This window comes from Molothrus ater, chromosome 3 (genome assembly GCF_012460135.2).
Source record: "Molothrus ater isolate BHLD 08-10-18 breed brown headed cowbird chromosome 3, BPBGC_Mater_1.1, whole genome shotgun sequence".
NCBI lineage: Eukaryota > Metazoa > Chordata > Aves > Passeriformes > Icteridae > Molothrus > Molothrus ater.
In genome coordinates, this window is record NC_050480.2 from 74,876,157 (window position 1) to 74,889,677 (window position 13,521).

The 13,521-nt window shown below is 37.9% G+C and overlaps 1 protein-coding gene across 2 annotated transcripts in view; it reads right to left on the reverse strand.

The window, feature by feature from the left end:
- VSNL1 (visinin like 1) overlaps positions 1–13,521 on the reverse strand; it is an 87,144-nt gene that overhangs the window by 34,321 nt on the left and 39,302 nt on the right. For both annotated transcript variants that reach the window (XM_036379583.2, XM_036379584.2), the window contains exon 2: positions 13,125–13,291. In XM_036379583.2, coding sequence (XP_036235476.1) covers positions 13,125–13,286 — 162 coding nt within the window. In that variant the 5' untranslated portion in view covers positions 13,287–13,291. The remainder of the gene's footprint in view (positions 1–13,124; positions 13,292–13,521) is intronic.

Genomic DNA, 13,521 nt, shown 5'->3' on the forward strand with positions numbered 1-13,521 from the left:
GATGTGACATGCCCTGTTGCCACTTCTTTGGTTATGCAGGAAGTGATCCACACGGGAACTAGGGACTGCATTTCTTGTAAAGAGTTTTCCCTTTGTTTTTCTTTTGGCTCCAAGACATCCTGTCTGCATAGCAACACGACTTCAGCTGTCCCTTGACCCAGCTATTGCACCAATGTGCTGGCAATAAAAGCTGTGAGGCTTCTTCAGCCAGGCAGCCAAGTGAACTCAAACCACCCACCCACAGAGTGCCATGGTTTTTTTCATAGTGTGTCCACACAAAGGAGAAGGAGAAAAGGTACAAGGTATTCTGGCCCACTGATGTACTTTGCAGTGACATGGGCCACCTCACAGAAATCAGTGGCCCTTTTAGGACTATGTGCTGGCTTTCACAGCGTTATATGTAGAACAAGATTTCTATGAAGCTGGAAATGCAAATATAGCCCAAAGTACTCTGGCAACATGCACACGCACGAGCCCAGAATAGATGAGAGCAAAGAAAATGATTGAGATGAACAGTCACGTGGAAATAAAAACACTGGCTACATGTATAGAAAATGAAAACAAATAACTGAAAACTGCCTGAAGGCAAGTACTACTGGTGATAATCCAGGGATAATGTTTTCCTAGGGATTAACTGTTCTGGAGCACTTTTCCCATGTGTAAAGCACAACATACTTTTTATTCAGATAGGAACTATTTATTGTGCCTGTGCAGAAAAAATTTCCAGCCTTGGACAGCCAGAATAAAGGGTTTTTTTCTCTCCCACTGACAATTGCCTTCTGGATAGAGCTCAAGAGCTAATTTCCCACAGATCGTCCACTTCTATAGAACTATTAGAAGCTTGTGTGCCAAACTAGTAATTTTGAATCTTGTATTTTTAATAAATTTGGCTACAAGGTAATGTAATTTTTATACTGAATGTGTTCAATTCATTCTTTGGAAATCTGTTTCGTTTCTTTGGCAAAATGTCATTATTCTTACAGAGAAGCAACAAAGAGGTACATCACTTTAAAAGAAACTGCTGTGCACAAAGACCAGCATTTACCTTTTGTTAGCAGTATTTTTACTCAATTTTATTGCTGTGGACCTGCTGGTGATTTTCTGTAGGAGAAACTAAATTTCTTGAGAATGAAAATATGTTTTGCTTTTAGGCTGTTTCAGAGCATGTGCTCTTTCTCATGATTTTTCATGTTTCAAAGATATCCCAGGGTAGTAGATACAGGAAGCAGAAATATCCTTATTCCTACAATTCTTGGCTGTACATTAGAATAACCCCAGAATTTATGTCTCTGTGAAAATAACCTTAGGCCCATTAAACACCATTTCTGTGCTATACAGAAAAGCTCCTGGGGAAAAGAATCTCAAAAATAAATGAGTGGATAGACTAACACACCATAGGGGCTAATTTGTGGCACTGAGCAAGCAATTCTAACACAAGGTCACTAATTTTTTGGGTTTCCCTTGTCATATACTTGCCACAGTTGTGGCAAGAACTAATCAACACATAAATAATTGCTTCTTCAAGCCAGGACTCATATAGCACCTTTACAATTAAATATGATTATTACTATTATAAACTACAATTTTCAGCATTTGTTCTAGACTTTAACCAGTTTTCCTGCAGAGCTTTTAAGAACCACAGTATAGAACTCAGAAAGTGTACCTTTCTCAGTCCAGGTGTTATTGAATATTACTTTGTTGTAAAAAACCACAATCAAGCAAACAAATGTAATGTATGAAAATTATATTTTAAAATAAATAAATATATAAAATATTTAAATATGAAATATTGGGAATTTTGACTTCTAAGAGTAATAAATATAGTGTTAAGACATCCCTTGTTCTGTACAAATGTGCCACAGAAGAGATGAGATGAAAAACAATTATGCATGAGTTCAAAACTAATGATGCTCAGCTGTATCCTTCTGTGGCTCTAGATATACCATTACTGTATTCCTCCAAGAAAACTGTGGGATTTGGTCATCACTAAGCAACTGTGAGCTCAGAAGTGATTGCCACCTAAATCACTTGTCCTAATCAAGAAGTTTAATGTGCGTATAATGTTTGTACTGAGTATACCAATGCACATGTGATAAAAGGCTCAGTGTGCTCAAGATGCTTTGTACAGAAATGTAGAAATTGGGTCCTGAGGAAAGGAGATGTGTTTTCCTCCTGAATGAAATCAACATTGTTAATTGAGCACAGTGGACAGCACCTGATCTGCCAAGGTGTTGGGTGGGAGGCTAAGTGGGAAGCAGAAGGTAGATGGGCAGCAGATATTTCACAGCTCCATCCTTTCCTGCCAGGGCTAAGGTGTGTGGGTGGATAGAAAGGCTCAGAAGGAAGCTAAGGACATCTGCATTTCACCAGGACCATGTCCAAAGAGCATCACCTCCCAGAGACCAGCATTCAGCAGCTGGATGAACAGCAGCTGCATGGAGTTTATTCTGGTGAAAACAGATCCATGCCAGGAGGAAGTACATCCCCTAAATTCATTTGCATGCCTCTGATGTCCTGTGAGGCTTTCACAACATAATTTCTTGTTTTAGCTGATCCATTCTTAACAACTCCATCATTTAAATGTTAAATGTTTTTAGCTATAATTATCTCACCAACACATAAAATTAGGGCACAATAATTGCTACATTAATAAACACCAACACAAAGTTTTTCAGAGCCAAAAAGGTATTTAGAAGAGGGACATGGGTACAGCCAACATGGACATTAGCAGTACAAGCTGAAGCCTGTGAACACAAAAGCAAATTCAAGGACTCTTTCCTTTGATCAACCCCTGTGTATCTGGTGTTGGCACCAGGGACAGGAACCACATTGCCAAAATTCATGTATCTTGGAACAGGGCTTCATGCATCTCCTATCCTGATGGTTTGACAGGGAGGAGCAAACTTGAGGATGTCTGTCAAGGAAAGCTGTAGAGTCATAAGTATCCAGAGAGGTGTGTAATATCCAAATAAGGGATAACAGCAGTCCTAGGGTATAATGAAACAGGAACTCTAGAGAGATCTAGAAATAACTTCATAATTTAAATAACTTCATGTACTTCTTGTGAAAGCTGCTGACAAGGTCTACATACAATTTTATTTCAATAAATGAAATACAAATTTTTAATTCCTTTTTTTGTTAACATGGAAATAATCCCCAGTTGATAGTCACTTTGAGGTGAACTGCAGTATTTATTTACACTTTTGTTTATCCTGCTCTTTCTCTGGACTACTGGGGGATTTTATTTAAAGCTGCATGTTCAGTTTTGGGCTATTCAGGGAGCCAACCTTCACATCTTCACCTGGTGGATTTCACACCACATTTTTCTGAGAAAATTTCAAATGCATTTTAGTAAAATGGCAAAATCTCCTTCTGTCTAATTTTCCTTCTGTTGATTACTTTATCTTCCAAACCATATGTTTTTCTCATTTTGTTTTGTTTGTGATTGAATACAAAATTAAGATAGTTAACTAATTCTCATGCCAGGTAGCAGAAAGTCAACTCAATTTGGCAATCATTAGGTTTGTCAGTGCAAATAGTCTATTCCTATGAGCCTTAATTAAACATGAAAAGATGGAAATTTACTCTCATTGAAGAAAAAGGAAGTTGATATCCCAAGACACTGGAAGCGTTCAGACTACAAATAGTAGAAATCTGACTGGAATGGCAACTAATGTCTACATGATAATAGAAACTGTGTTTGACTTGATAACTAACCAAGCTCCCAGATGCCTTCCCATTCCACAGTACCCTGAAAAAGCACTTGTTTCATGAGCTGCATGGCTGTAGCTCCCCACAGCAGCACATGCTGCAGTGCTAACAGTGATTTGCCATCTCAGCACACCGCAACAGGGGGAACAGGCTGACACACGCTGTGCTTGCCTGTGAACACCATGGTTCACTCTAACGAGTCCCCTTTCATTTTTGAGGTTTTCACACCCAGCTACAGTGACTCACTCCATCAAGTACACATTAGTATGGTAAATTAACTTTCTGCAGGACTGATGAGTTTCCTGGGAGGAGAGAGGGAGAGGAAGGTGAGGCAGGGAGTTGGAGACAGTGCAGCGAGATGAAGGACTGTGGTTCAGAGCACCAAATTCTTGTCTATACCTTTTGAAATAAGAATGTTGTTTTCAGCTCCAGGCCCCGTGTGCAAGTGAGATATTGAATGCCCACTTTGATACTAGAGGAAAGCACTTTAATGTTTGAAAGTAAAAAAAAAAAAATTACATCACAGTAATTCACTCCAGTGCTGAAATGAAGCGCCCTGCTTTAATGCTTCCTTCAGGAACCCTGTAAAACTAAACAGCTTTTTATATATATCTTAAACAACCAGCAATGTTTATAGTTCAAGAAATGTGACAAGAAGAGGTCCCTGAAAGACACTAGTTCACTTTGTCTCAAGTAACAAAAACACGATTTCTAGCCTGCAGAATAAGGCTGGTATCATCCAAAAAGGAGGATCTGCACTTGAAAATCCAGGTCACTGAAGACCGAAAATACAGGTTTCCACTAAGACACGGTCACACCTTAACTACAAGGCCCAGAAACCAGTGTAGATCTCAACTAGATATTTGATTAACATCTGGCCAGAAGTGCCATACTGTTATGTGCATGTATAACTCCAGGAAGGTATTGCTAAGCCAGCCTGTAGGATAAAAGAACAAACCCTCACTCCAAAGAAATGAAGTCAAAAGGGCATTTATATTTTGACCGATGAAGTAATTGCAGCCCTGACTTTGCTGAAGACATCAAGCAAATGGTTTAAACTTTCAGTATTTCAACTGTTCATACATAATATAGAGACTTTCTTCATTCATGACAATTTTATTTGATTGCAAGAGAAGAGAAGATCTCTGAAAGAAGTATAGTCAATATTACCTCTCTCTCTCTCTCTCTCCTGTGCATCCCCAAGGATTTTCACAGGTTTTGTGAATACTCTTCCTTGGGATGAGAAGGAAAACACTGAGGTGGGATGAAGGGAGGTGGGAAGCAGAAGTTTCAGGATGACAAAAGTCAGAAACACTTGACTTTTGCAACAGATTGTGTAGAGGTTGTGAACCACTGATCAGTCTTGATAGCTGCTGTGAGGACCATGTAACAATGGTAAAATAAACATTGCTACAGCAGCTAGTAGATCTGAACATGATAACAGCTATGGGATGTGATGCTGACAGTTCACTGTTTTTTTAATCTTGAGCTCTTTCATTCTCAGTGTTAGCAATAGCTCTCTCCATCCAAGCTCCAACATTCCTCTATTACCCTTCAGATAACCTTATTAATGAACTCAGTATTTTACTTCAGAAATAATCACAGTATCCCAAATTCATTGTTTTGATTTCTCAGAGGAATAAAACATAGATCAAAGGTGAGCTGCAAAGGAAGAAGGTCTCTTATAAAAATGCATGACAATTTTGGGAACTGGTGAACTTCCTTCAAAATAAAAGATGAAGTGAAAGTAATTTGCATGTTATTGTTGGAAAATTTACCCAGCCTGCATTCTTTTATCAGGCTATGCTGGAAACTGGGGCATGCATGTAAATGGTGATATTTTTAAGCATTCCAGGCTGGATCATCTTGTCCTGTCTGGATGTACTCCCTTCAATGTATTGGGAGTGAGTTTTAAATGCCTCAAAGAACCACATAGAGCCACAGAATTACAGATATAGTCAATGCTTGGTAATAATCAGAAGTTTGGACTAAATATTTGCGTTCCCACACATCTGCTGACTCTGTAAGCCCTGAAGTTGCCTTTGGACAACTGGACTGCTTTCTGGATTCATGTGACCATGATTGCTGCCTCTTCCAGACAGAGTGTCAGCATATGTTACTGATTTGTTCAAGCATTAGGAAGATTCATTCCACCAGCCTGGATACTCCACAAGCTACCGTTCAGAGCAATTAAGATTTAGATGTTTAGATTTCATCTCTTAAAATTGTCTGACTTCCTCATTTCCCAGATTTAGAGTCTCCAGAGGAGATTGTCTAGAGGATATGAGCCATTATATGCTCTGCAACAGAAGCAGGGGAAAAAAAAGTATTTTAGCCTTTAAAATTAGCCACTAGCCCTAATACTGCAAGGAGAAAACAACTTGTCTTTCTTTGCCTGTGAAACTTTTTTACCAGCTTTAGGACCCTTAATTTCACCCCTTTCCTCCCAGATTTAGGTTTTAAACCATTGCTGCCTTTAAATGACAGCTCCCAGCATGCACATCTTCACATGTGGTAGAGAGGAGCTCTCCAGACTCTAGATCCAGCTTGTAGGACTGGACACTAATGGTTAATGGAGCTGGCAGCAGACTTCACAGCACTCAGGTCTCACAAATATAAACAATTTTGGGAGCTCAGTACAGTCCTAAGCGCTTAAGTAAGGATCAGGAATGAAAATTCCCATTAGCTTCACTGAGATTAGTGTTTCAATCTAAACTGACTCCATTCCACGTTGTTAAAGGCTCTTAGTATCCAATGTTGTGATTTACAGCCATATTTTAAGAACTGCTTGCTACCCAGCATGCTGGCCCTCTTCTGGAAATTACTGTTTTCAATTTGCTTTGCAGCTTAAATGAGAATCCGTGGTTTTTTACTCTGGGGTGTTTTTTTTTGTTTTTTTTTTTTTTTTTTGTTTTTGTTTTTTTTTTTTTTCCCTATATGGTTGCTGATCTTTAAAGCTCTGTTTACTAAAGACAGATTTTAAAATCTGTTCCACAAAATGATATTAAGCCCAGATATTATTTTTCCTGGGATAAGCAGAGAGACAGAAATGCAGCAAAAAGGCACATGACCAGTATCCTCCCCTTCCCTGAATTGCCCAAAGTCAGCTTCAAAGTTAATGCTGCCTTCAGGGTTTGTTTGATTTTGGTTTTTTAAGTAAGGAGCATTCTAGCCCTTTGTTTTAAAATTCATGGAGCACAATGTCAGCTTTTCTTTGAAATATATAATAAGCCTTTTATGTGGTTTAGAAGTAGACCTGCATTTTGGCACAGAACCTGCCTATTCATGTCTATAAGGAGAAGAAAAATTATAATGGCAAAAGCAGTTTTGTATGGAAAACATCCAGGCAACAAGACCATGCCTTTTTTTTTTTAGCCAAGTCCTGTTTGAAAAGCATTTGCAATCACTTTTGGTTTTAAAGTTATCAGAACCCAGTTTTAACACAGCTTTGGAGCACCAAGAAGATTGCTCATCCTGAAAAGCACACCCCAGTGATAGTGCTGGGCCACAAGCCCAGTTGCTTTTCAGCACACTGCCATTTAGATTCTCCTATATTAATTTTCTCTTCATAGCAACTTCACTGGATCTCTGGTGAAAAAGAAATTTTTTTCCTAACGATTTATAGTAATTGTCTCAGATGTGCAGATTTGTATTAAGTGCTTAAGGAATGCATTAAGAATCTCTACCTCATCAACTGTTTTACTACTCCACACAAGCAAAGCTTCTACTGAGGCAAATAATGTTACTGTCATTCCTTCCCAGACTTTATCTGCCCATCTAGATATGCACTGCTCCTTATAGAGCCATACTATGGACATCCCCAAACCAGTGCTATTTGTTGCTCTATTGGTTTGCATAAAATTCCTAAAATAACAGCATTAGTTTTATTATTCCATATCAGTTTGAAAAATTCAATCAAACAGCAGTAATATTAATAATTTTAAAGAGTTTTTATAAGTAATCTTTATAAATAAATACATATGATGTTTTCTGTGTTGCAGTTAAATTTAGGTGATTCATGCAAGCAAATATCCTGTCATACTGTCCAGAAATACTGCTGGCACATCAGATGTAATCTTCTGGAAGGTAGCAACCAGGCTAAAAACATTGTGTGGGTAGATAAATCAATATTTTTTATAATCTACATTATTTCAAGACATGCTGAAGTTCTATAGCAACATAGGATTGGTATAATATGCTAAATATATAAATTATATTTGGTGTAATACACTTAACATTGGTATAATGTACCTTAAAAGTATTCTTGTTATAGGGAGAGCTCAAGTGGCCAAAGCACACTCATAAAACCAGCACAGCTCTACCAGTTAAGAGATGATCCCAGGAAACATCAATTTCTGCCAGTACAATTGCATCTATGTTTGGGACATCTGTAAACACAGCTGTGCCATTCTGGAATCCTACTTTTTTACCACTGAAAAGCCTGAAATCCAGCTCTAACCTGATATTTTGAGGAGCTTTGTGCTATCTTTAGAAAGATGCTAGTCTGTCTTGAAAGAGGCTGCAAATACACCCACTTAAATTTCAATATATTTTTGAGAATCTTTTGTTCTATGCATATTAAAATGAAGGACTAAAAATCAATTCCCTTCAAGGCCAGAAATGTGAGATAGAATCCAAAAATATGACAAACCGTTTGATTCCAATTAATGAAATAGCATTCTTTTTTCTTTTTTTCCACCCTTCATTTAAAAGTTATCTATAAAAGTCCAAAACATATCTAAATGATATAGGGGCAATAAATTCACAAAGTAAGTTACTTTATTATTGTTAGCATTATATTATGATCATTCCTAACTCTACTCTTCCAGCTAAAGGACCATTGGTTCTTGCTTCTATTAGAGCAGAGATATGCTTCTCATGTTCAGTGACCCAGTTCCAAGAAGTATCACAATATAGAAGCCTATTTTCCACTTAATAAACATGCATAATTCCTGTGAATATTAGCAGTGATTATGCACACTTACACACTCTAGGGCATATTCATCTAAACCCAGTGAATTCAAAAGATCTGAAGGAAAATGTATTTGGCCCTTTAGACTGCAAGAAACCCTAAAGAATGATAGGAACGCTCAAGAGTTTTTTATTGGTATCTTTTATTTTAATGACAGTTTTGTATATTAATTTCTTAGCTCTCTGCCTGCAATGATAATTAAGTTTTATGCAAGATAAAAGAATTAAGGACTTTTTAGGAGAGAAAAAGGAAAATTAAGACAGCTAGTAAGGATTAAGCTTAACAGTGAGGATATTCTCTTTGAAGAAGGAAATTTTAGGTTTCAGCTTGTCTGATGCTATTTCCCACAGAAGAATAGATTAATTGAGATATTGCCAGCAGCCCAGAAGGTCACATCTCATCACAGGTAGATAAATGAGAGGGCAATCAGTGCAGATTCAAACAGAGCCATGATAATTCACAGAATAGGTAAAGTTGGAAGACACCACAGCAGATCATCTGCTCCAGCCTCTCTGCTCAAGCAGGGCTATCCCAGAGCACATGGCACAGAACTGCATCCAGAGGGTTCTGGAATATCTCTAGTGAGGGAGACTCCCCAGCGCCTCTGGGCACCCTGTTCCAGTGTGTGGTCACTGCACTGTAAGGAATTTCTTCCTCATATTGGGAGAAACTTCCTGTGCATCACTTTCTGCCTCTTGTCCTACTGCTGGGTACCATGGAGCAGAGCCTGGTCCTTCCTCTTGACACCTTCCCCTCAGATACTGATAAACATTGATGAGATACCCTCTCAGTTAGTTCTTCTTGAACAGCCCCATCTCCCTCAGCTTTTTTTCATAGCAGATATGCTCCAGTCCCTTCATCATCTTTGTCCCCCTCTGCTGGACCCACTTCAGGAGCTCCATCTCTCTCTTGCCCTGAGAAGCTCAGAAATGGACACAACTCTCCAGATCCATCTCACCAGGGTTGAGTAGAGGGGCAGGATGACCTCCCTTGACGTGCTGGCAATGCTCTTCCTCTAACTGATTCAGTTTTCTACAGCTTAAGGAGTACATAAACCACTGTGATACTGGTAAGGCAACTACATTATTTTTGTCATTAAGAGTGAAAGCAAAAGGCCTCCAGTCAGGTGATTTTGCTTTTTCTACTGTTCTAGATAGCTCTCTGCAGTAGGAAGATCTAACTCCCATACCCTGGAGAAACTTAGAATTTAGCACCAGCTCCTGTCCTGAGCAATGCCTCGTGGTTTTGCATGTAACTTCACAAAATGCTGGCTTGAGGTATAGCTTTCTCAAAGTGCTATCCACGGATTTCTCCCTCTCCCATGCTCTGTGCAGACTTTGAGGACAGCTATCTCAGTGTTTCAGTATTGAGGACTCCTTGTGGCTCTGGGCTCCCAGTACATACTCAACTCTTCAATAACTATTTTAAAAACTGCAGAACATTCACTTCATTCAGCACCATGGAGGAAAACATGAGCCCTAACAGTTTGCCATGGATTTCATATCCCAAGAAGAATCTATCTACCCAAAAATGGACCAGTATTTTCAATGAACCCACTATATTGCAGAAAAGAAAATGTTAAATATGCAACAATATGAAGCATATTTCTGCCTATGTTCCCAAGCCAAACTAGAGTAATTCTCCCTTTAGTCAATACAGTATTTATCTACATCAGTAAACAGCACAGTACAATTGATGCAAATATGTAGAGTTGGAAGGGTTTGTGTTGAGGACCTGACATCCACATCACACATGTTCTGGAGGTTCCCTTTCAGACCAACTCAAGCTTATTAGCAGCAATTAGATACAGTAACTTATCAGGTATGATCCCAGGACATATCTAGTTATGTTTCATAAAAAAAAACAGAACCCAAACAGTTTCTATGCCCTAAGTGCATCCCACTCTGTAATTCTGATGGAAGTTCAGATAACCAGGAAACTCACTTCAAGCTATTGTTAATATGAAATGTCTTGTCTATTTAAGCTGATGATATTTTCTACTGTGCATTAGTAAAAAAAAAAGAGTTTCCTTTGCACCTAAGTTAGATGACCAACACCTTTTTATCAACACACATGAAAATGCTCCCCCCACAGCTCTCACAAACAAGAACAGTGTCATCTTAGGTCAACGTGAATTGGAGATGGAGGAAAGTCTTGTATTTCTTTTCAAAATATATTGATCTATTGAAATCTTCCTCAATAAAATCCAGTTCAGACAAACAGATAAATGTCATCCCTCCCAACCAGAAGTTTATGCTGAGGAATTACAAATCAATACATGCTTCATGCATTTTCACCCTGAATATATTTTAAGTGAAGTGAGATGCTATAAATGTAAATGATAAAGATTCAGGTCTCCTGCTGGTGGCTCCTCCTGGAAAGATCAAATTTCACATCTGGGGGTTTATCTGCAGCCAGAAGCTGGGGTAGACAGAATGCCCTACACAGAAGTTGCCACCATGGCCAACACTCAGACTATGAGCTCCTCAGAGACATTATTTTTACAAGCATTTCTATGACACACAGAGAAGTAAAGCTCTGGATTTACTACAGATAATCATGTTTCTCCTCACAAAATTAGTATTTTGCCCCTTATGGACATTAAATATAGGATGACAAGAAACTAGACTAAATATATGGCAGTGCCATTACATAGCAAAAATCAAACCCCACAACTACCAAAGCAAGGCAGAGAATCACATTTCATGTCCATGTCTAAAGATACATGAGGCCATAAAACTAAAAGCTGGATATTGCAGCTTAGTAAGATTACAAAGCTGTCTGAAAATTTCAGGAGCAAAATACTGCTTGTGCTCTTCATGTTATTTTTTGCACTACCATCTCAGAAAACATGATATTGAATTTACTTACTCCTGAAGACACATCAGAGAGTATCTTGTGAAATATCTTATGAACACTTCAAACACTTGTTTGAAGGAAGGAAGTCCTGGAAGTTCTGAGTTATTTCCAGATGTTTTTCCTCACAGAATACACAAATCATAAAAAAAACCAACAAACCAAACCACCACCCCACCAAAAAAACAAAAAAACAACCAAACAAACAACAACAAAAAAGAAAAAAACAACAAAACAAAGCAAATAACCAAAAACCACCTTAACTGTGATTTTCCAAAAAGAAATATTTTTTCCTGAAGAGTTGACACACTTTATTAAGAATTTTTTAAAGAAGGTTTACTTTTTTCCAGAAACATGTATGGGCAATGACTGGATGTCTGCTCTTGTTGGATGTGCAGTGAGTACTGTTTAAAATGGAACTTATAAATTATCAGTCAATAACAAGTACAACACCTGAGGTTGTACAGATTCTTTCATCTGAAAATAATTCATTACAAACTTATTTGTTTCTTAAGAACAGGATTGTGAAGCAACATCATCTTCAGCCATGAATATTAAAATATGAAGACAGAAGCTTATTTGTGTAAGCTGAATTAGAAGTTTATGCTAGAACCATTTGTTAGAAAGGAAAAGGGTCTAGGTAATACTTTGCAGAGTAATCTGGTTCAAAGCTGAAGAAATTTAGGAAAGAACTGCAGAGTGCATCTGAGGAAAACGACAGTCCCACTTGTCTGCAAAAATTGCCAGTGTGCTCAACAGTAACTACCTACACTTGAAAGGCTGCTTTATTTTTATTCAGCCTCACATTGTATTTATGATCCTACAGTTCATCATTGCCATTCAATATTTGTCCTAATTAACATTACTTTGAAGTGTCTGACCTTTAGGTCGACACTCAATTCTGAATTAAAATATAATTATCTTTGTAACATGAATACACTTTTTATGCTTCCCCCATGTTCTTCTTGTTACAGAATAAATACATAATAAATGTAAGCGAAAGACTGCATTGAACATGACAAAGTAATAAAAAATAAGAAGAAATAAACAGATCAGCCTGCTTTCCCTTCCCAATAAGATGAGAAAAAAGTGACAGCAGGGAAAAAATAAAAAGCAATATCTAAAATTTATGGAAGAAATCCTTTGTGCACAGTGCATAATTTATCTGCAGGTCATACTGTCATGAAACTTCACCACTTTTATATAAATATGTCCAGCTAGCACATGGTTTATATTGATGACCATGGCCATCCTTTGAAGGTGAACGACATCACCTTTAAGATTTGAAATGCATGTCATGAATTTCAGAGCACAGAGAGTGTAATCTATTTCTTGTGAATAAATCACAGCTTTTTTTCCTAAACTTTGGTTCCTGTCACTACAGTTACACAAATCACTGGTGTGAAGAGGGTAACACTTCCCACTCATTGTCTCTTCTTCACCCTTGGTTCTCCAAGCAAAGTTATTCCTCAGTCTAAATGACCAGCAGCTCTGGACCATATGTTTGCTTTACATTACTTCATAACTCTTTCTACAGTCAAACAACTTACTTTTAAGTTAACAAATAACTTAGTAAATAACTTACTTTTACGTAGAGCTGCTGAAACTCCTCAAGGTTCAGTCTACCACTTGGACAGTCCTTTAGAAATCCTTTGTACCACTGTTTTAGCTCGTGTTCATTGAACTCCGTGCTCTTCACCAGATCCTCCATCACCTCAGGGGCCAGCTTACTATTTTGTTTCCCCATTTTGCCTTAGGAAGAAACACATGAATACAATTAGCCAAATGTGAACATTTTAAACTGGAAATAGCCACATAACTTGAACAATTGTTTTGTGTTCACTGCTGCTTTCAGGCAAACGTAACTTCACAGATTTGCTAGTGAACATGAACCTAAGTTATGCTTGATTATTGGAGGCTGAAAATAGTAAAAAGGAAATGTTCTTCTTTCATTCAGGAATCTTAAGGCCTGGAGACAGATT